Source organism: Balaenoptera acutorostrata, chromosome 9, assembly GCF_949987535.1.
Source record: "Balaenoptera acutorostrata chromosome 9, mBalAcu1.1, whole genome shotgun sequence".
Taxonomy (NCBI): domain Eukaryota; kingdom Metazoa; phylum Chordata; class Mammalia; order Artiodactyla; family Balaenopteridae; genus Balaenoptera; species Balaenoptera acutorostrata.
Window position 1 is genome coordinate 26,135,560 of NC_080072.1, and position 22,318 is coordinate 26,157,877.

A 22,318-nucleotide genomic window follows, 5' to 3' on the forward strand; every position below is an offset into this window, starting at 1 on the left:
ACCACATTATGAGAGGGTAATGGAAAAGAATCTCAAGACCGAAAGGTCAAGGAACTGGACGCAAAACCAGGAGAGAGTGGCATCTCAGAACCCAAGAGAGTTTAAAGGAGGGAAGAGCTTATAGGATGCATAGAAAATGCATGTGGAAGAGCTTTGTAAACAAGCTATCATAGGAAACACATGTATTAGCTGATTTAAGCAGACACACTTTAAATATCAAAGCAAATCTTTCTGATTTTAGAATCCTGTTTGTATAGAGAAAAACCGAGATTAAGGCACCACCAAATGAAATTCATTCCCTGACATCCCAAAGCCATCAGAGGATCATGGTAGAAGGCATGTGTCATGATCAGTTGTCATATATTTCCCCTGCTTGAACTTTGTCATGGGTTCCTCCGCTCCCGATTCAACATGAGCAGTCCTGAGATGCAATGCCTTCTTACCCTGATCCTCAAAGAGTTTCACAGTCCCAACAGAGGTCAGTCTCTTGGAGAAAGACCTGTACTTTTGGCCTGCTTTTCCCACTCCCCCTTGTATGGCGCTCTTTAAGCCGGTTCTGCAGTGCGTAGTGACAAAGTGATAACCAGAAACTTCAGATTACATCTTCACCTAAAAATAACGTTCTAGGGACTTCCATGGCGATCCAGCTGTTAAGACTCCCGGCTTCCAATGCAGGGGGCGTGGGTTTCATTCCTGGTCGGGGAACTAAGATCCCACAAGCTGCAGGGCACGCCCCCCCCCCCAAAAAAAACCCACAGCAGAGTTTCATCTTGGTTCCAAACAAGTCACAGAGGTGACTATGGCTGAAGGGTTACCTGGAGGCTACCAGAGCCCGAGAGCAGAAAGGAGCCTCAGGCTGCAGCCAGGCTGGCTAAACCGACAGCCGGGCCAATTGGGAGCTTGGCAAGGGCACACAAACATTTTGAAAAACATTTTCATATTTTTTTCAACAAAGGAGGAAAATTCATAAGTCTTGGAGTTTCATATTGTTTTGGTTTTCGATAACAAATCAGAGGAATAACATCATAAACCTTCCGTTTTCAGTGTTTTACCATAAAGGTCTTAATCTAGTCCTGGCCACAGGTCTTTTTCTGCACCGGGGCCTGGAGCCCGCAATTGCGCCGGGTCGGGTGACCTTCGCTGGCAAACTGCGGCGCGCAGGGCCAGGCCGGAGCCTGGGCGGGGTGGGGCCGGCGGGAGGAGGCGGAGCCCGCCCCAGCCGAGGCGATAAAAAGGGACTGGACGGCCCGAGCAGGCGTACCCGCGCAGAAGCGGACGACTGGGGCTGGAAGGTGAGGTCTGGGGGCCGGGAGGGGAGAGGAGCCGCGCTCCCAGTCCGGCACTCGGGGATGTGGGCCGGCGCATGCGCCCACGGGCAGCTGGGCCCGGGCCCCTGCCATCGCGGGACTGGGGGGTTTGGAGGGTCCGAGAGGGCCGTGCCCACCCTGCGCCGGCCTCCGCGCCCGGGGACGGCGAGATCCGGCGCCCTTCCCCCCGCCCGCGGCCCGCAGCCTCCCCGCGATTCCTTTGTATACGACCAACGAGAAGGGGGGAGCGGGCGCGCTTTCCCAAACACCCCCCATTCCGCGGGCCCTGCCCTCCATTCCCCTGGGAGTATTTGTTTCGAAATTTGAATCTGAAGGGAAGCTCTTGCAGTTTAGGGAAAAGAAATCGCATCGCACCTTGAAAGGAGGTTAATGCCATCCCTGGAAGTTATGGACATTCTTCTCTTCCTCTGGAGGTTTAAATTTTGAATTTTAAACAGCAGGGTGGGGTCGTGACTTAGACATTTTAAGTCCAATTTTAGTTTGCTTGGGCCAGCTTGGGCCGCACCCCTCATAGAGTCTGCCGTCAGACTTTTAAGGAAACGTTAAGTAGTGGTTATTTCCATGGATCCTGGAAATGTACCAGGTAACGTTCCATTTCTCCTCTGACGTATGTGGCTTCACCCCTTATCCCGGAACTCACACGGAGAAGAGCTGGGGTTTGTGACTCACCCTGGCAGTAGTTGTGTGACTTCCGAAACTCGGGTCTCGTCCGTGCCCTCGGAGTCTTTGTGAAATAGCGATTCGGCCTGGTTGCCACCTAGTGAAGGCTCTGGCTCAGGCTTCCTCCGGTTTTCCTTTTGACCAGTGCTTTCCTTCCTTCCTATAATGCCTCATGTCCACTTTGAAAGTGCCTCCTGCCGTGGCCAGCTGATTCTTTTAAAAATCCTGTTCTTGGCCAGTTTTTTGAGGACATCAGGGGGCTCCAGCTGAGACCTGCCCACCACTCTCAACTGCAATAATTCTATTTCATTCTAAACAAATCAGCCCAGACATTTTACAAACCTAGAGACATAGCCCACACCATATCAAGGTTGCTTGTGATGATAGACATTTCTTGAAAAGGAGGGAGAGACCTCAAATACAGGCGAGATAATCCGAAGATTACTTTGAGTACAATTCTGAGAATCACAGATCATGGAAACAGCTCTTTCCTACCACCCTGCTCTCCGTTGTCTAGCTTCATCTGTCGGTGATGATGGCTCTGGAATGCTCCTAAAATAAGTACAATTTGACACATGGTTTGCTTGCAGAGAAGTGATGAAGTTCATTTGTGGTCAAGGGCCTGGGCTTGGCACCAGTTTGAGTCTTGGCTCTGCTCTTACTGGCTGCGTAATCCTGAGCATGCTATTTAACCTCATTTTCTTATTGCTAAAATAACAGGCCTTACTTCTTAGGGTGTCATAAGGACTAAATGAGATAATTCGTGGAAAGGGCTCTGTGCGCCCCTGGTAAGTGGAGAACAAATGTGGCTGTTAATGTTTCAGTACCCATGTTCCCCGCTGGGGGCAGCTTACTCCCAGTTCTCTAAGGAAGGCACATACAGCTCAGAATGTTAATTGAGGGAGGTGCCTGACTGCGGACCAAATGTGTGAAACTATGGCTTCTGTATTTTCAAACAGAAACTATAAAGAAAACACCTCATTATGCTGAGTAGCTTGTAAGGTAAAAGTCCAAATACAAATGGATGTTAAGAGTGTGGAGAGTGGGTGTCTAATGGAATTCAGCTTTGACAGCTGCAGGTACAAGCTCTTGAAAAGAAATGCATTAAAAATTCTGGGCCAGCTCCAGAAGAACCTCACAAACAAAAACGCCATAAACAAAACCAAGCCCAGAGGTGCTTGAGATTTTCCAAAGCGGAGGACATGTTATTATTACTACACCCTATATCTTGTGAAATATCTTCACTACACAGTTGGCTCTGCATGTACAATCTCAAAGGGCAGGGCCGTGACGAAGCTGTCTGACAAGGGCCCTCTTTGGAGAACTAGAGACTTGAGTTCCTGGGACAAAATGCAAGGAAGGCCCTTCCTTGTTGAGGAAGCTTCCGATGTGTGTAGTTTAGAGAGTTCTGAGATGGTTGTCTCTGGCACCTCAGAGTAGCTGGGAGGGGCTGTTCATTATGATGGTGGCTTTCTGTTTGTCTCTACTTGCTGATGTAATGACTTCTCTGAGCTGAGTGATCTTTGTGTAAGATCAGTGATCTTCTCAGCTTGCCTGGCTGTGTGTGTACAAGGTGATAAGGAGGCAAAGCCCCAAGCCACTAACACTACTGGCCTCCAGGTAATGTTAAGTTACTTGTGAGTTACTGGCCCCTGGTAAACAGAAGCAAGATCCACCCAGTGTGTCTTTGCAACTAACCTGTTGCCTTGGGAACAGGTAATTTCATCCCCTGGGGCCTCCATTAATTTCCTATAAAATAGGAACGTTGGGTTTAATTTTTGAGAATACTTCTAGCCTTAAAGTTTATCAGCCTCTAAGGCTCCAGGTTCCCAGGAACAGAAACTATACTCCTGGGCATCTGTGAATCTTGTGGCAACATCGCCGATGTAAAATCTCTTCTCTGGTGGCCTTTGTTAACCAATTTATTTCAGAAGCTGAATTCACAAGAAGTTTCCCCACCAGAGGGTTTAACTGTGGTTAAGAGCTCAGACCTGGGTTTAGATGCTGCTCTGCCACGTACCAGTTCTGAGGTTGGTGTATTCATTTTCTATTGCTGTTGAAACAAATCATCACAAACCTAGTGGCTTAACACAACACAAATTTATTAGTCTTACAGTTCCATCTGTCAGAAATCTGACCCGGGCCTCACTGGGCTCACATCAAGGTGTCAGCAGGGCTGTGTTCCTTTTTGGCGGCTCTGTGCGAGAATCTGTCCCCTTGACCATTCAAGCTATTGGCACAGTAGAGTCTTTGGGGTTGGAGGACTGAGGTGCTATTTCCTGGCTGAGTGTCAGTTAAGGACCATTCTTCACTTCTAGAGGCCACCTGTATGCCTCAGCTGTGACCCCCTTGCTCTGTCTTCAGAATCCCCATGGGTGGGCAAAGTCCATCTCACTCTTTGAATCTTCAGCTCTCAGTGTGGTCCCCAGTTAGAAATGCTAATTTCTAACTGGACCCCACCCAAGACCTGCAGAATCAGAACTTCTAGGGTCGGGGCCCAGCAATCTGTGTGTACAGCCCTCTAGGTGATTCTGATGCCCACTAAAGCTAGAGAACCAGTACTGTTACCCTATTTTATTTTCTTCCTGGTCTTTAACATTAGTTGGTGTCCACCTCCGCTAGACTCTAAGGTTCTTGAGAGTGGGGCTTCGCCTGGTTCAGCAGTCACTGTAGCCCAGTGCCTAGCATGGCACCTGCTCAGCTCACAGTGGGCTCATAAATGATCGTTGTGGAGATGACTGGGGGGTAGGTGCCGAGACTGAACTTGCTTCGTAGAGTAAATATACCCACCGATGTATTCCTTCAGTTTGTTGGGTCATTGGAGTGTTAAATATTTTATGTTCACATTTATTTGGATTGTTTAGATAGATAGATAGATACGTAGATAGGTAGATAGATATTTGGGGGGACTGGCTGGGGTCTTTGGATGGACAGCAACACGTCTTTGTTTTCCTATTTAAAATAATGGAATATAGGTTTGCACTGTCCATGAACTGGCTACCCAAAACATTTTCAGGAACTTGATTAGGGATGCCTGTATTTGTAAATCACCTTGCAACTTGTAGCTTCCCCTTACATCTCAGGTGGATGGAAATGAATAAATAATGATCAGGTTGGTTCTTATTGTAGGATGAGAATCTCTAGTACTTCAGAGATCTTTTGTTTTAACCCCTTGCTGCTTTCTGCTGGCATCTTTCTGCATCATCTCTGATCTGTGATCTCTGCTCTCTGTGTGAACATTTCCAAGTGATGGGGAGTTTTTCACACTTCACCAAGGGAATTGATTTCCATATGTGCTGACACTTTGCACAGTGCCTGGCACATGGCAGGGAGGGAGGAAGGGGTGGAGTGATAGCAAGCAGTTGCTCTTAGGAAGCTCAGAATGCCTCCCTAATTGATCCTAATGCTCTTTGTAAATTACACAGAATAACCTCTCCCTCTCTTCCTTGGTGGCCATTACCGTATTTGAAGATGGTTACTGTCTCTGACTCTACTTTTCCAAATAGGACAGCCCTGGTTTCTCCCAACCATTTCTCCTGGCTTTTATAGCTGTTTATTTTGCTGTCCTGATAAACTGGAAGAAATTCAGAAATCTGGCACCTCATAGTAAAAATATTATTTCTAGGTCAGGTCTAAGCCCAGGACAGAGTAACCCCAGGATTGTGTGTGCATTTGTCTGTTTGTTCCTTAAAGTGCCACGTAACATTTTAGCCCATAGTGAGCTTTAAAATCCTCGTCTTATTTTTATATTTTATCATTCTATAAAATCATTATTACCACTTCACAAATTAGGAACTGAAGTAAAGTAGTTGACTGCTTTAAGGTTATATAAATTGACAGCAGAGTGGGATTAGAATATAGGTCTTTCAGGACTACTAGAAAATCACACAAGCCTCATTTTTTTTTTTTTTTTTACAAATATAGGGTGTGACTAAAATAACTATTTTTAGACATAGGAGAATATATATACATGAAATATTTTTTACCTCAATGTAGCAGATTTTGAAAGGTGGTATATATTTTTAATACTTAATCAGGTGGAGTAGTACAAAAATAAAAACTTAAGCTGCAAGTGAAATGACACATAAGTACATTAAAATATTCTTCACTCATGTTGAGAGCTCTTTCTATAAAAATGTTCATTGTTAAGAAAATATATTTAAGCATAAATAAGCTGCTCATAATTCTGCCATGCTGTTAATCACATGATCCAAAATGTTTGGAAAAGTTGGAAGTTGTTCCAAGCATTTTTTTATACGAGTGTGTATGTATATGTGTGTGTGTGTGTATATATATATATATTTTAAGACAAAGTAATAAAATTATAGCTATTTTTAAACTGGCTTTTTTTCTTAATGCATTGTGAATAGCCTTCCATGTCTGTTACTCTTCACGGATGTGTAGTTCCCCACCATGGAAGTGTACCATAATTTACTCATCTTCTTGTTGGAAATGTATGTTACCAAATTTTTACTGTTTTAAACAATGCTTGTATATCCTTGACTGTTACTTATTCCTCTGGTGAAAAGCCTATTTGGCGTGCCCCTGAAAGAATTCCCTTTAGAGTCAACTTCAGAGCCCCCCAGGAAAATCTGTCCAGACTTCCTAAGGCTGGCTCCAGACGTGTCCTATGACTCCCAAATGGTGTTTTCCAATAGGCTCACCGATCTTATTCTGTGGACCTTTTCCAGAATGACTTTGGGTCTACGGCCATACCACCCTAAACGCGCCCTATCTCATCTGATCTCAGAAGCTAAGCAGGGTCGGGCCTGGTTAGTACTTGGATGGGAGGCAGAATGGCTTTGGGCTGTTTCCAGTAATTAAATCCATTGTTTAAATGAGTCCTAATATGTTTAGAAAAGAGTGATGAGGTCTTCTGGATGCATCTTGCATCTAAGTGTTTGGCTGGGTGGATTGGAAAAGTAATGGAAGCTCTCTGGGTTCATCTACCATCTGATCTACACTTAACTTATGGGCATCATTTTTAAATTTAAAATGGAGGATGTTTTAGACTAGGGGGCAGAGTTTCAAGCCATGAGGTTCAGTTCTCTTTTTTAATTCTGTAACAGACTTGACAGAAGACGGGTGATCTATGACTACTACAAGGGAAAGTTTTGTAATGTGTGGAGTTTCCTATTTCTAAGTATAAAAATAATGCTTGGCTTATTATAGAATATGTGGGGAGGTATGGCAAAAAGTAAAAGGTCAGGAAGAGAAATAAGAGATTATAAATAATCCTGCTTAGTGTTTACTACTATCAGCATTTTGGCGGCATTTATAAAATAGCTTTCAAACAATCAGCTATTTTCTGTCCCCCACCCCTGCCATTTCATAACAACATATCGCCCTTGGAAATTCATATTTCAGTAGTGGTTAATGAAGACCTGGTCTTCCGATTCGAACAGCTCAACGTCCGTACACTGACCACTTCCTCTCTCTGCCATCTTGGCCCTCCCATAGCCGAGTCACAGAAACAGCCGCTGTGACTACCAGCCAGTCCTGTGGACTTAAAGCTCAGTCTTGACACTCCCCATCCAACCCGGATGGATGGCCTTAGGTTTGGGGGCTGCGATCTCCCCTGCCCATCCAGTCCAGAGTGTTTGTCCAGCTTCCTGACCTGATGCTACCTTCTGTCGACCCTCCCCACCCTTCACCCCCAACACCCCCTCCCTGCCCAATTTCTTTTCCTGGGAACCTCATGACTTCCCAGTGGTGGCTACTGCTTTTTGAGGGCCTTCTTTGGCCAGGCACCATGCTGTGCAGTACGTGTGATTATCCCTGTGTTTACTTGGTGAAGAAGGGAGGCCCAGAGGTTGAGTAACACATGGCAGTAAGTGGCAGACCGGTTCACTGTGCTGTTTCCGCTGCTTTTGTTAAGAGATGAGCCTTTCTTAGTAGACCCTTCTTTCTGATGCGCATCATCAAGGGCGAGTTCACTGCACTGCATCCTCTTTGTTTGTTGTAATGGTGTTATTCATGCCAAGGACCATTCCGAGGGAAGTCTCCTGGAACTTGCAGCTCCTGCCAGCCCAGCACCCTTCCAGCACCTACCCGCCCCCGTCAGGAGGTCCCTCCCTCCTCCTCCAATAGGGCTGCCTGAGGAAGCAGATGTTCTTAACTTTTAGGAAGAGTCTGATGCTCCCCGCGTCCCTGTTCGCGGACCTCAGATGGGTGCCTTCCTCTCCTGTTCTCTTGCAGCACTTCTTCCCAGCCCCAGGCCTGTCTAAGCTGAGTGTGTGAATCATGCTTTCTACCCAGATGCCCCCGAGCGTGAGGAACCAGGCAGGGAGCTGGGGTGTGCTGGGCCTGGGCCACTGGCTGGGGGTGGGTGGCGCGGGAACGCTGTCATTCTCTCCCTTGACCCATCTGGCTCCCGGCAGAGGGCATTGCAGGGGCGTCAGGTGCTGGCAGGAGGGGCTGGGGCCTCTCCCTGAGCTATTAGGATGCAGAGACCTCGCTGCCTCCGTCTCTCAGGCTCAGGGAACAAGAGAGCCTGGAGAGGCCGATAGTCTGACCAGGAGGTATGGACGTGCCTGACTTCGGGCAGGAAGTCTGGGTGTGGTCAGGAAGGAAGTCCAGGGTGAGGTAGGAAGCGGTGACAGCCACTACTTTTCTGTGACTGTCAAGCGCATAGTTAACTTGTCTTATCTCACCTCAATCTCCTGGTGTGGGAAAGCGCCCATGCACCTGCCCCTTGTTATAGGTGAGGAGAATGAGGCTCGGTAGCCGTGGCAGAGCCAGACCTTGTGTCCAGGTCTTTGCCAGCCTAGAGTCTGAGTTTCTGGCCACTGGCCTCGGGCAGCCTCAGGTCCTCACCGCGCAGGGGTGCTGTGGGCAGCTGCGCCCCGGGAGGGTCAGCCCGGTGGCGGGGGGCATTAGTAGGCTGCGGTAGGCGTTGCAGGTGCCAGAGGGAAGTGGGGGTATTCAACCTGTAAAGAAAGGCCAGGCCCAGTTAGATTTTCTTCCCACCCTCCCACATGTCAGCAGGCGACCTGTCTCTCTCCCGGGCGTGGCTTACTCAATGGCGTCTTCTTTGGGCAACGCCAGGCCCTGCCCTGTTCGCTTCCCAGTTCTCCCCTGGCCTTCCTCAGCCAACTCCTGAGCGTCACGTGAACTTCAAAGGTGTGAGAGATGCCATTTCCAACCCAGAGGAGGGCAGGGCCCACCCACCGAGAGCCCCGTCTGTCTACCGGGCAGAAGTCCTGGCCTGGGCGGCCCAGGAGGATAGAATGTGGAGCCGCCCTGGTTTGGAGCAGCTGCTGCCTCCTTGTTGGAGGATGGGCTCAGGGAAGTCGGGGTAGGGTCGAGAGGCTCCTTAGATCTACTGCTCATGATTCGGACTTAGGCAAGTTAAAAACCTCCCTGTGGGGACTTCCCTGGTGGTCCAGTGGTTAAGACCTCACCTTCCAACGCAGGGGGTGTGGGTTCGATCCCTGGTCCTGGAGCTAAGATCCCGCATGCCTCGGGGCCAAAAAAAAACCAAAACATAAAACAGAAGCAATATTGTAACAAATTCAATAAAGACTTTAAAAATGGTCCACATCAAAATCTTTAAAAAACAAATAATAAAGTCTAAAAAAAAAAAAACCTCCCTGTGTCTTGGCCTCCTGCTCGGGTAAAAGGAGGGTTCAAGGTGTTTCAGCCCTCCCCTCTTCTCCCCTGATGCTCACTGCCACACATCTAGGCATTAATGTAATGGGGACTTGTCATCAGAGGTACCTGGAACCCCTCCTTACTTTTCCAGAGTGATGAGGAGGAGGTGGGGAGCCAGAGCGTCTGTGCACGCTAAGCCTTTGCCTCATGTTCTGCAGCTGAATGCACGCTGGTGCCCTCCAGAGTCACCCCTTCCATCTGATGCACTTAATGGCGTGGCCTGGAGAAGTGGCCCTCGCTGGGCTCAGGCTCAGTTCAGCCAGCAGCTGGGGGTGGGGCCTTGCAGGTGCTGCATTACGTACTTTGTTCATATTCTCATTTGAGTCAGCGACCCTGAGGGGGAAGATAGTGCTGTCCCACTGCTCAGTCGTGAACACTGAGGCTCAGAGGAACTGAATTTATTCAAGGGTGCACGGCTACTGTAGGTGACAGCTGTGGTGGGCCCGGTGTGCTTTGACTCCCTGCAGCTGCCCCTCCCACCAGGCCCGGCAGCATTTCTTCAGTAAGCCGAGGTCTCAGCCGGGGAGGGACCAAGCCCTGCCCCACCTGAGAGCACCCTCGGTTCATTGCACCCAGCCCAGAGGTTCCCTGCTTTCTTGGTCTGCTCACTCCTTCCCATGCTTCCTGAAAGCCCCCAGGCCTTCCAGCTCTTGGTTTCTGAGATACCCGGCAATCACCTGTTGGTTCATGACAATGCTTTGTGTTCCTTCCTTCCAGAACCTGTAGCCGGTCACAATGGGAAGCAAAGGAGGGTTCGTCTTGCTCGGGCTCCTGTTCAGCCTGGCTGTCCTCTACCATGTAGGTGAGTGGTCCAGAGGGACATGGATCTGGATCATGTAGGCCGCCTTGGCCCTTAACTTTTTCTTAGGCCTCGGGAAGACCAAGCTGATGCCACAGACCTCGGGCGGGGCTTCGGTTCTTTCGCCGTCGGTGTTACAGGTCCAGGGTGGCGTGACCGCTCCTTCCTGTGTTACGGCCCTACCCTGAGTGGAGCACCTTCCTCAGTTACAGTTCATCCTGGGTGACAGAGCTGCTTTTGTGGGGCGCGATTACACCGAGCTGCTTAAGTTTCACCCCACTCACCGCCAGCTGCTGGGGCTACCGATGGATGCCATCTTCAGAGTGCTGAGCTGAGCCGCCCGCCCTGGGCTTCTCCCACGTGATGCAGCTGCTGCTCATAGCATTCACGTGCCAATCACTGTTCTCAGCATTTTACATGTATTTACTTATTTAATCCTCATGTCCACCCTGTGGAGCAGGGACTATTTTTATTGCCATTTTACAGGTGACAAGACTGAGGCCCAAAGAGATTAAATAACGTGTAAAATATCACACCAAAGTGGTGCAGCCAGAATTTGAACCCAAATAAGCCTGGCACCAGAGTGTCTGCCCCAGCTCCTTCACGGGGCCACCCCTCCCTGCCTCCTGGAGATCCTTGTTACCTCTGTAACAGTAGGAACACCTGTGTTACTTGCTTTGCTTCCTTATGAACATCAGAGGTCATTTTCTGCCTATGTCATGTTGGTACTACTAATTGTTATTTTTTTTTGAGGGGTGGGGACGGGGGGCAGAAAAGGAAGTAGCCACGCGGTGGGCACTACAGAGGCATCTGCATGTTGGAACATGTCTTAGGGCTTGTAGCTTTAGTAGCTCCCATATGGTGAATGCTTACTAGGGCCTGTACCGGACCCTGGCTCATTTAACCCTTCCAGCCATCCTGTAAGGACTCAGTACTATTACGCCCATGTTACAGTTGAGGAAACTGAAGCAAAGAACAAAGGAGCCCAAGGAGACGTTTGAACAAGTTTTCCCTCTCTGAGAAAAGACAGAAGTCACAACCCCCCTCCCTCACCACGTCAGTTGACTGTAGTCATGGAGGTTTGTAACGTGGTTCACTATGTTACAACATACGTTATTGTCTTAATTCTTCTACCCAGTGAATTTTCTGTAGTAAGAATAGCCTGGTCACACCTGCTTTCCAGCAGCCTACATTTGTTTATGGAGCAGGCTTGGGTTTGGCGCTGTTAACTGTTCTGTAACAGGTCTCGGGGGCACTTAGGTCTTTCGTGAGGGAGTCGGAGTGTGAAGAAGATCCCCTCCACCCTGGCTAAGTAGCTAGAATATCAAACAGCCACTGACTTATTGCTTGCCCCTGACCTGGTCTCCCCCATAATCGGTCCTGGTTTTTTCTCTTTCCCACTCAGGACAATTAGAAGAACATCACGGTAAATAAACCAAGCGTGGGCTTCAGAACTGATCGCCTGGGTGTGAATCCCAGCTCTCCTCTTAGTAGCCATGTGACTTTTGACAAGTTAGTTAACATCTTAGTCTTAGTTTTCTCTTGAAAAATGGGGATGGAGAGCCTTGAGCCTGCCTCTTATAGCAATTCTCTGAAGATTGAAAGTTTAGGTATTTGAACACTGTGTTAGCTGTGAATATTTCTGCCTCACAGAAGTTCCAAAGGTGAGCTCTCTTTCCTCTGTCTGAAGGTTTGACGTGGCCATTTAAGATGTTATAGGGACTTCCCTGGTGGCGCAGTGGTTAAGAATCCACCTGCCAATGCAGGGGACACAGGTTCGAGCCCTGGTCCGGGAAGATCCCGCATGCCACAGAGCAACTAAGCCTGTGCACCATAACTACTGAGCCTGCACTCTAGAGCCCACGAACCACAACTGCTGAGCCCATGTGCCATAACTACTGAAGCCCGCATGCCTAGAGCCCGTGCTCCACAACAAGAGAAGCCACTGCAATGAGAAGCCTGCACACCACAACAGAGTAGCCCCCGCTCACCGCAACTAGAGAAAGCCAGCCTGCAACAGTGAAGACCCAACGCAGCAAAAAATAAATAAATTAATTAATTTTTTAAAAAAAGATGTTATAGAGAGCTTCACTCCTATCTGTGCTCAGGAAGTGAGAAGCCACTTTCTTCTGGCCTTCTGAGAATTCCTCTCCCTGGTGATGAACCTAGACTTTGGCCTTAGAACTAAAAGTCAGCTCTTGGGTTCTAAAACCCACATTTCGTCTTGGTTTAACCATGCCATTCTTCTATGAGATTTTACATATTTCATCTTTGAAAATGTCTTTTCACACCGATAGGTACTTCCTAATACTGTTTACGTGGCAGAAGCCATGTGGCCGGAAGAAGGTGATCTCTTATTATAGAAAAGAGTATGTCCACATGAATCAGGAAAACTTGCTTCCAACTCTTCCCATCACAAATATGGAATATGACTCATCTTTTTCCATCACCATTGTTATAAAAACAGAGAAGGGAAAATAATCCAGTGAAACTTGAAGTCTAGCCACCAAAGATGAATCCTAAGAACATGAGTGGGAGCGTTAGTCATTTTTCAAATTGGGGAACCAGAGGCATTTGCTTCTGATATAAGTTGACCCTCGTGTTCAGTGTCACTGTGCATGTCTTCCCACCCACGTGGGTTTAAAGTGTATGGCTGCCGCCTGCCCCTTGACTGTGTTTGCTTCTGGCGATGGGTCAGTCCCTCAGCAGGGAACAGCTGCAGTGAGGACGCCTTATCCCAGAGGCCATCAGACTTGTTCTGCAGAGGTCCAGATAGTAAATATTTCAGGCTTTGCAGGCCAAGAGACAAAAATCAAGGATATGATGTAGGCTTTTATATAAATAAGAGAGAAAACAAATTTCTCCAAGTTTTTAATTGGCAGAATTCAAAAATTTAATAATTGAGTACAATTATTTATAATACAGATCTACTAATGAGAAGAATGGAATTCTTTCTGGGAGAATAACATTTTGCTTACTTGGGATTCAAAAGTTAGTGTTCCCCATCATCAAATTGGTTGCAAATGTTCATCTGTTAATACTGATCTGTAATGAGATTTCATGCATTTCATCTTGGAGCATGTCTTTTCACACAGATAGGTACTGCCAAATCCTGATATCAGTCCGTGAGAATGTTATGTGATAGAGCATATTCATTGCTTGGAAGCAATGAATTTATAGAATTCTGTTAGTTTATCCTCTTAATGGATTCCTTTTAATATGTCATTGCATTGCAGATTAATCACTTCCGGTTGAAAGTAGGAGAAAGCTTCTCAATTGCACAGTTAAATGGATTTTGAAATCTGGAAATTCCCTTTGCACTTGCCTCAGGGCCCAAAAAACTGCTGCTGGAACTGTAGTTTGAGCTTGGAAAAATATATCTGCTGCAGATATATATGGGAAGGAAGCCCACTCTGAGTTGCTGACCTCTGACCCACACTAATGGAGATGGTGGGCTTGCTTCTGCTGCCAGGAGGGTGAGTCATTGCTGGTCTACCAGGTCCTGACGGGCATTCTTCCTGATCCTAGGTCACAGCCTGGAGTGCTACAACTGTGTTAACCCAGCTAATGGCTGCACTACAGCCGTCAATTGTTCACATAACCAAGATACTTGTCTCATCGTTAAAGCCGGTAAGAGCCTCCCCCTCCCCCTCTTCCTCTGTGTAATGGGATGAAGAGGGCCTGGGAAAAGATCTGGGCCACTCTCATTCTTGTTAGACTTGTATTCAACAAGTAATAGCTACCATTTAATAGCACCAGTGGTGTGCGGCACTAAGCACTTTCCATTTGTTTTTTTATTTAATATTTCCCATCTACCATTCAGGGTAATATCTGATTCCCGTTTGGTAAATGAGGAAACTGAGACTCAGATTAAGCAACAGACTAAGGTCAAGGAACCAGCTCAGGATCTGAACGTGGGAATCCATCTAATTCCAACACTTGTGCTCTTCACAGCAACACTGGCTGCCTCCCAAACTTTTGAGAGCCTGCCCTGTGCTAGAGCCTGAGCTAGGAGCTCGGGGTACAAAGATGAAGAAAGGAGACGATGACAATTGTGAAAGAGGCCTGTGTAGCTATTACAGATGTCTTTATTTATACCCATGTCTCATTCCGTGGGGGATTTAATACATACAGAGTCCTAAGGGGACTCACGCTGAGCTCAAAGGACAAGTAGGAAGTAAGAGGACTAAGAGAGGAAGGGTGTTCCCAAGAAAGGCAACAGTAGGTGCCGAGGCTTGGTGGCCTCAGAGAACAAGGCACTCATGGGCTTGGGGTAGGGAACTGTCAACATTGACAAATTTTGTCAAATCTGCATTTTCCAAATTGGTTAGACTATGGAATTGCTTCCTCCATAAATCCTATTAAAATAGAATTTAGGAAATGGTGGAGAGAGGCAAGAAACCAGCAAAGGCATGACCTCTGCTCTTGCTGGGTGTGGTTCTGGATTGAATCAATGTGTGGAAATGATACTGGTGAGGAGTGGCTGTTTCAGGATCTGCTCAGTTAGTGTACAAGGTAAACCCCCTGACTTCCATCTCTAAGAGATAAAAGTAAAAATACACTTCAAGTTAGTTCACTCCTACCCTCTATGTAAATTCTTCCCAGTGTCCACCTCAAGGAACGCTAAGCACATCAGGTAAACTCATAAAAGGCTTGGGAGACCCACATGTTCAGAAAAACCTGATAGAAAGGAGGAGGAGTTTCACTTCTCCAGAAAGGAAAAATCCCTCAATAAGTAAGGACAAATTAGAATTATCCTGTCTAAAGAACAGGAGTATCTCATAATTTTGATATAAACTCCTGGAATGCAGCTCAGATTCCAAGGCCTGCATGTAAGGTCCTTGATTCCGTAGGGGACAGTTCCTCTGCCTCACCTGGAGGACTGTATTAATTGATTGTTAATGTAGAAAGCATAGTGAGGCCCCCAGAGAGAATAGTCATTCACCCCACAAATATTTGAGCACCAATTATCTATGAACACAGAAACCTACTTCTTAACCCTGATTGTCTGTGTCTCGTAGACCCCCACTACAAAAAGTATAATTTCCAAATGAGAGAATAAAGGCAATATTATGTGTAGAATAAGTATTAGATTATCAGAAGCTTTGAGCTCTGATCTCTGTCTTGCCACCAGTAAGTTCTTCCTGCCTCTGTTTTTTATTGATTAAGTGGGTGTGTCAGATGGTAGAGGTGGAGAGAAGGAAAGAGGGAAGTAGACTAGACTAGGAAACAAATCCCATTGTTTCCTACCTGAATGGTTAAACTTTCATTTTAGTTGTTTTCCAACATCACTGAAGTATAATTGACAAATAAAAACTGTGTATATTTAAGGTGTACAACATGGCGATTTGATATACATTGTGAAATGATTACCGCAATCAGTCTAATTAACACATCCACCCCCTCACATTGTTACCTTTCTGTGTGTGATGAGAACACTTAAGATCTACTCTGTTAGCAGATTGCAAGTAGACAATACAGTCTTGTTAACCGCAGTCATAATGCTGTACATTAGATTCCCCAGAATTTACTCATCTTATAATGAACTGTTATGCTTTGTAAAAATGATTAATGTAAACAATGAGGCACATCTATTAGAATGGCCAAAGTCTAAAACACTGACAACACCAAATGCTGGCGAGGATGTGAGCCACAGGAGCTCTCATTCATTGCTGGAAGGAGTATAAATTGGTACACAGTTTGGCAGTTTCTTACAAAACTAAACGTACTCTCACCATAAGATTCAACAGTTGCATTCCTTGATATTTACCTAAATGAGTCAAAAAATTATGTCCACTCAAAAACCTACACATGGATGTTTATAGCAGCTTTATTCATAATTACCCAAACTTGGAAGCAACCAAGATGTCCTTCAGTAGATGAATGGATAAATAAATGGTGGTACATCCAGAGAATGGACTAAAAAGAAATGAAGTATCAAACCATGAAGAGACATGAAGGAAACTTAAATGTGTATTACTGAATGAAAGAAGCCACTCTGGGAAAGCTACATTGTTATGATTCCAACTCTGTGATGCTTTGGAAAGGGCAAAACTAAGGAGATAATAAAAAGGTCAGTGGCTGCCCGGGGTTAAGTGGGGGAGGAGGGAGGGATGAATAGGTGGAGCACAGGATTTTTCGGGCAACGAAGCTAGGTCTCTGTGTGATACTGTAATGATGGACACATGTCATACATTTGTCAAACCCCATAGAATGTACAACACCCAGAGTGCACCCAAATGTAAATTATGGACTTTGGGTGATGATCATGAGTCCATGTAGGTTCATCAGTTGGCAACAAATGTACTGGTGGGAGATGTTGATAGTGAGGGAGGTTGTTTGGGGTGGAGGTGGGGCTGTCGGGGGCTCTATGGGAACTGTGTACTTTCCGCTCAATTTCGCTGTGAATCTAAAACTACTCTCAAGTATAAAATCTATTTTTTTAAGGATAATGTGAATCTTAAATAGTTTTCTTCTTCTCATGAACATAGGTCCCCAAATTCAGCTAGACATGTGGTAACAGCAGTTCTTGAAATATAGATATTCAGACCTTACAGTAAGGCAGATAGTAACAGAACATCTAAATGCCCCTCTGACTCTGATTGACATCAGCCTGGGAGAGGCGAGGCACACTGTCATAAACACAAATCAAAGGCCAGGCATACATTGGAGAAATTATTTAATTAATCTAGCCGCATTTTCACCCCAGCTGTGAAATGGGAATACTTATCTCCCAGGGTCAGTGAGGCAGTTAGTGGAGAAATGTGCGTGATAGTGCTGTGCAGATTCAGTCTAGAAGAGAGACAGATGGGCGCTACTTCAGCCACTATTTACTGGCGTCCTGGCTAGGTCCTGGAAATATAAACCGTGTACTTAGAGTCTGGCAGAGCCTCTGATGACAGTGCCAAGCAATCATTTCTGTAATGACCTTTCAAATAAGGGACACACTGAAGGATGCCTAAGGCAACTGGGGACTACTGCTTGGTAAAGGCAGACTCAAGGCAAATCTTCAAAGAGAGTGGGGAGGCTGTGCCTAGCAGAGAGAGAACCTTTAACATTCCGGTGACTCTGTGATATGATCCACTTTTACTCGGGTGATTCTGATAGTGGCTTTGGTGAGAACCTCACCGTTGAAGGTTGTTATGCAAATAAGTTCATTCAAGTAAAGTGCTTGGCTCACTGCAGGACACATAGTAAGTGATTAATTGATAGCAATTATTAATAAATTACTATCTGCTCTCCCCAAGCTGTTAGGCTTCCCTAATCAACATTCTGGTGACTTTAATGCTTTCCCAGTTCCAAAGCCTGATTACTACTACATAAGACAGTAACTTATTAATGCTGTCCTATTCAACAGCATTCTTTAGTACAGTATTAGAAGCATCCACTTAAAATATTTATGATCCAAGCAGGTAGAGTCACTGGAACACTCCTATCTGGCCTCTGCCACTTGACCAAACTTCATTAAAATCCAGGCCAGACACTCATCTCCTCTGAGGGGGAGGACAGAACAGTTATACCTGCAGTTATAAACTTAGAAGTTTTGTTCTGAGCTGTGAATGAAATAGAATAAATTAGTTACTGGCCTTAAATAAGGAAATAGGCATCTGTATTTTTTTCTTTCCAACACAGAAGAAAAGAAAATGATTCCAGGGCAGGGACCAACCTTCTATATCTGTGTGTCCCCAGCATCTAGCACAACTATCTTCTCTTTTCTCTCAACTCTCACTTTTTAAAAATATTTAACATAATTTTTCTAAATATTAAAAAATCACTATAAGCTAATTGGCATTGTATATTTTGGCCTGCGTTTTCCTTTGTGTGTAAAAATTGGGACCATAATGGCACGTTCTTCTGGAAAATTTTCCTGCTTTACTGAATAATCTAATGATTTTTAAAGGAAGTTTAAGCTATGTTTAAAATAAATTCATCCAGTGATTTTTTATTTTAAATCTCAATCTACAGAGAAATGTATAAATGAAAGATAGTCTTCTGTGAGGGCAACACTGTTAAATTACTTGGGAATCTTTTCAGAGAAAAGTAGTATACTCACCCTCACACATATACTTTATACAAACGGATCACATTCTACATATTGTTCTGCATCTAGGCTTTTTTCTATTGAGATATAATTCACATATCTCAGTTCCAAAGTACATTTTAAAGTGCACAATTCAGTGGCCTTTAGTATGTCCACAACTCTGTACAACTATCACCACTCATTTCAGAACATTATTATCACCCCGAAAGGAAACCCCATACCCATTAGCAGTCACTCCCTATTCTTCCCTCGCCCATACCCCGGCAGGGAGTACTAATCTACTTTCTGTCTCCATGGATTTGCCTATTCTGGACATTTAGATATAAATCGAACCATACAGTGTTGTGGTCCTTTGTGACTGGCTCCTTTCACTAGCATCATGTTTTTTTGTTTTTTGTTTTGTTTTTTAAGTATATAATCTATTCTTTTTTTAAAATTTTTTATTCATTTATTTATTTTTGGCTGCATTGGGTCTTCGTTGCTGCTCGCGGGCTTTCTCTAGTTGCAGCGAGCGGGGGCTACTCTACGTTGCAGTGCATGGGCTTCTTATTGCGGTGGCTTCTCTCATTGCAGAGCACAGGCCCTAGGCACACAGGCTTCAGTAGTTGTGGCTCACAGGCTCTAGAGCACAGGCTCAGTAGTTGTGGTGCACGGGCTTAGTTGCTCCACGGCATGTGGGATCTTCCTGGACCAGGGATTGAACCCGTGTCCCCTGCATTGGCAGGCGGATTCTTAACCACTGCACCACCAGGGAAGTCCCTGAGCATAATGTTTTTAATGTTCACCCATGTTATTGGATATATCAGTACCTCATTCCTTTTTATGGCCAAATAATATTCCATTGAATGGATATACCACATTTTGCTTATCATTTACCAGTTAATGGACATATGGGTTGTTTCCACTTTTTAGCTGTTTTGAATAATGCTGCTATGAACATTCGTGTGTAAGCATTTGTGTGAACATAGTTTTCAATTCTCTTGGATAATATATTTACCTAGGAGTAGAATTACTAGGTCATATGGTAACTATATTTAACCTTTTGAGGAAATGCCAGACTTTTCCAAGATACCTGCACCACTTTACCTTCCCACAAGCAATATTTGAGGGTTCCAGTTTCTTCACTTCCTTGACACCACTTGTTATTTTCCAATTTCTTGACTATAGCCATCCTAGTAGGTGTGAATTGATCCTCATTGTGGTTTTGATTTGTATTTTCTTAATGGCTAATGATGTTGAGCATCTTTTCATGCACTTATTGGCCCTTTGTATATCTTTGGAGAAGTATCTATATCCTTTGCCCATTTTTTAATTGGGTTGTCTTTTTATTGTTGAGTTGTAAGAGTGTTTCATATATTCTGTATACTATACTCTTATCGGATATACGATTTGCAAACATTTTCTCACTTTTTGTGGGTTTTGTCTTTTTAATTTTTTAAAATAGTGTTCTTTGAAGCACAAAAGTTTAATTTTGTTTAAGTCCAACTTATCTATTTTTCTGCACTTAAAAAAAAAAAAACTCAAACTCCTCCCATGTCAATACACATGGTCCTGTGGCATTCCTTATCTGCATGGAACTTCGTTGTGTGGAACTCTACCTATTTTACTCAAATGCTTTTTTATTAACTGACTGTTTGTCTTTTAAGTTTCTTGCTGCTACAGATAGTGCAGTGACCATTCTTGAGCATATACCTTTAACCTTTTTTCAAGTAACTTCATAGAGTAAATTCTAGAAGTGGGATTGCTGGATCAAAGAGGGCATGTGTTTAAAAATCTTGGTAATTCTCTCAAACATTAGTATGATTTCCTGTTGCCTTCCATATACACACAACTGTATTGGCTCTGATGAGACTTTGCTTTTTTGGAAGAGTTCCATTCAGAGCTGGATCATTATTTACTTAATTGTTCCCCTTTATAAGCTAACTGGGATACATATTTTTACCCAAATGTCTCTATTTCCCCAGGATAAGTTCTAAGAAGTAGAACTGAGAGTTCAAAGGCAGGTGCAGAGTTTTACCTGCTTGATTGCTTATCTTTGTGTGTGTGTATTTCCCCCACAGTGCCAACAAAAACTTACTACCAGTGTTGGATGTTTGACCGTTGCAGTTTCGAAGCCATTGCGAAAGCCTTAGGGGAGAAGGAGCTTCAGTACCGCTGCTGCCAGGAGAACCTGTGTAACAAAAGTGATGGGATGAGTATATCAGGAAAAACAGCTCTGCTGGTCATCCTGCTGCTGGTGGCAGTCTGGAGCTTTTGTCTCTAAATCTACACCAGGAGGGCTTCTCCTAAATCTCCTGTTTCTGTATACTCCTTATTTCCCGTGCTGCTGCGTTCCAAAGGCTTTATATTTTCCAGCTGGATCCTGTTGAGAAAGACTAAAACTAGCTTGAGCAACTTAGATTAGAGAGAGGAACTCAGAGGGACTCTGAAGACCAGTTCTGTTGGCGGAGAAGACCTGTTTGAGGGAAAAAGTTTGAGTGAAGTGCATGTGATTTGAGTAAAGTTGCATGCTTCTTACTCTGCTCTTTGCAGTGACAGCTTGAGTATATTCTCTGCAGTCTTCAGCTATTTCCCTCTGGTTCCTTGGATGTAGTTAATGTGATCAGTACTTTTTTGGGTGACTGGGGCAGGGGGCTCCTTTTCAACAGTCTCTCACAAGGCATGCTTTATTCTCGTCTTTCATGGCCCCTGTATTGCCAGGTAGGCATGGTGCATATTCCAGGTGTGGGCTGTCAGGGACAATGAGATTCTTAATGACTTGTATTCTCAGCTAGAAGGTGTCTGGCTGGGAAGGAGGTAAGCTTTCCAGATGGCAGGGCACGGAAGCACAAGGTTTATCTTTAGAGAAGTACCAGAGGCTGAAATCTGTGTTTTCTTCTGTCCCTAAATTTTGTATTGGCTTCACTGTCTTTCACTAGAAAAACTCAGTAGCATAAGTTAATGGTGTGTTAAAACTATCCCTCCCACTCCCCGCCTTTTTTATTGGAATGGTAGGCTGTCTTAGCTTTGTCACACACAGTTAAAAACTAAACATTTGAATATTCTATGTTACATGTGACTTGCAGTTATTAAGTATGCTTATTTTAAATGTTACTGATAGGAAAACTCTTCATATGTGTATGTATAATGCATGAATGGAAAAGGAGGAGCCTTTGGGGTTGCGATTTGAGATTTCCAAATGTCATCATGAACAGTAACAGGTCTGAAGGGATGTGTTTTACCTGCCGACATCCAGCCTGTTGGCTCCTAGCTGAGTCAGAACAGATAGTGTAAAATACATCTGTAAGGGCTGTTAGTGTAATCACGAATGCTGAGGCTTTCAGAAGCGCTACCAGTTTCCTAAAAAGTGATACACCTTTTCAGGATGACAAAGTTTTGCCTCTTTCTTGTGGGTACTGGTGAATAATTTAAGATCCAGTAGACTTAATGACATTTGTATGCTTACAATCTTGGCTGTATTTAACAGCATAGCCTGACTTTTGCCGATGAGAGTGGAATTTCTTGATTAACATTAAAAAAAAAACAAAAAAACTCCTTGATTATGTGATCTGTTGGACAAACCAGAATGAATACTGCCTTTCTGAAAATAAAATCTCATCAAATGCATGAGTGTGGTGATTGGCCCAAAAGGATAACAACATAGGTGACATGCCCAATGGTAGCAACTGAAAGAAGAGATCTTGGACAGTACCAGATTTCTTCTGTTGATGCCATTACTTAAACACAGACCAATAGAGGCTTCCTCATCAATACCTAGCATTACCTTGGTGCTCTGTGTTCCCTATTGGCTCAGAGCTTTTCCTTACATCATCTTTAATCTTCTGTTCAAAGACAAAA

The 22,318-nt window shown here is 44.8% G+C and overlaps 1 protein-coding gene across 1 annotated transcript; it reads left to right on the top strand.

Annotated features, from left to right (window-relative positions):
• The first annotated feature begins 1,154 nt into the window (after nt 1-1,154).
• Nucleotides 1,155-22,087, top strand: CD59 (CD59 molecule (CD59 blood group)). Its single transcript, XM_007181045.3, has 4 exons — nt 1,155-1,292; nt 10,359-10,443; nt 13,969-14,070; nt 20,542-22,087. Exons 2-4 carry the CDS (start codon nt 10,377-10,379, stop codon nt 20,742-20,744), a joined length of 372 nt encoding a protein of 123 aa, XP_007181107.1. The 5' UTR covers nt 1,155-1,292; nt 10,359-10,376; the 3' UTR covers nt 20,745-22,087.
• Nucleotides 22,088-22,318: the final 231 nt, after the last annotated feature.

Coding starts and splice junctions, on each gene's coding strand:
- CD59 (XM_007181045.3), top strand. CDS start 10,377: ATGGGAAGCAAAGGAGGGTTCGTCTTGCTCGGGCTCCTGTTCAGCCTG. Junction 10,444..13,968: donor GGCTGTCCTCTACCATGTAG/GTGAGTGGTCCA, acceptor TCCTGATCCTAG/GTCACAGCCTGGAGTGCTAC. Junction 14,071..20,541: donor TTGTCTCATCGTTAAAGCCG/GTAAGAGCCTCC, acceptor TTTCCCCCACAG/TGCCAACAAAAACTTACTAC.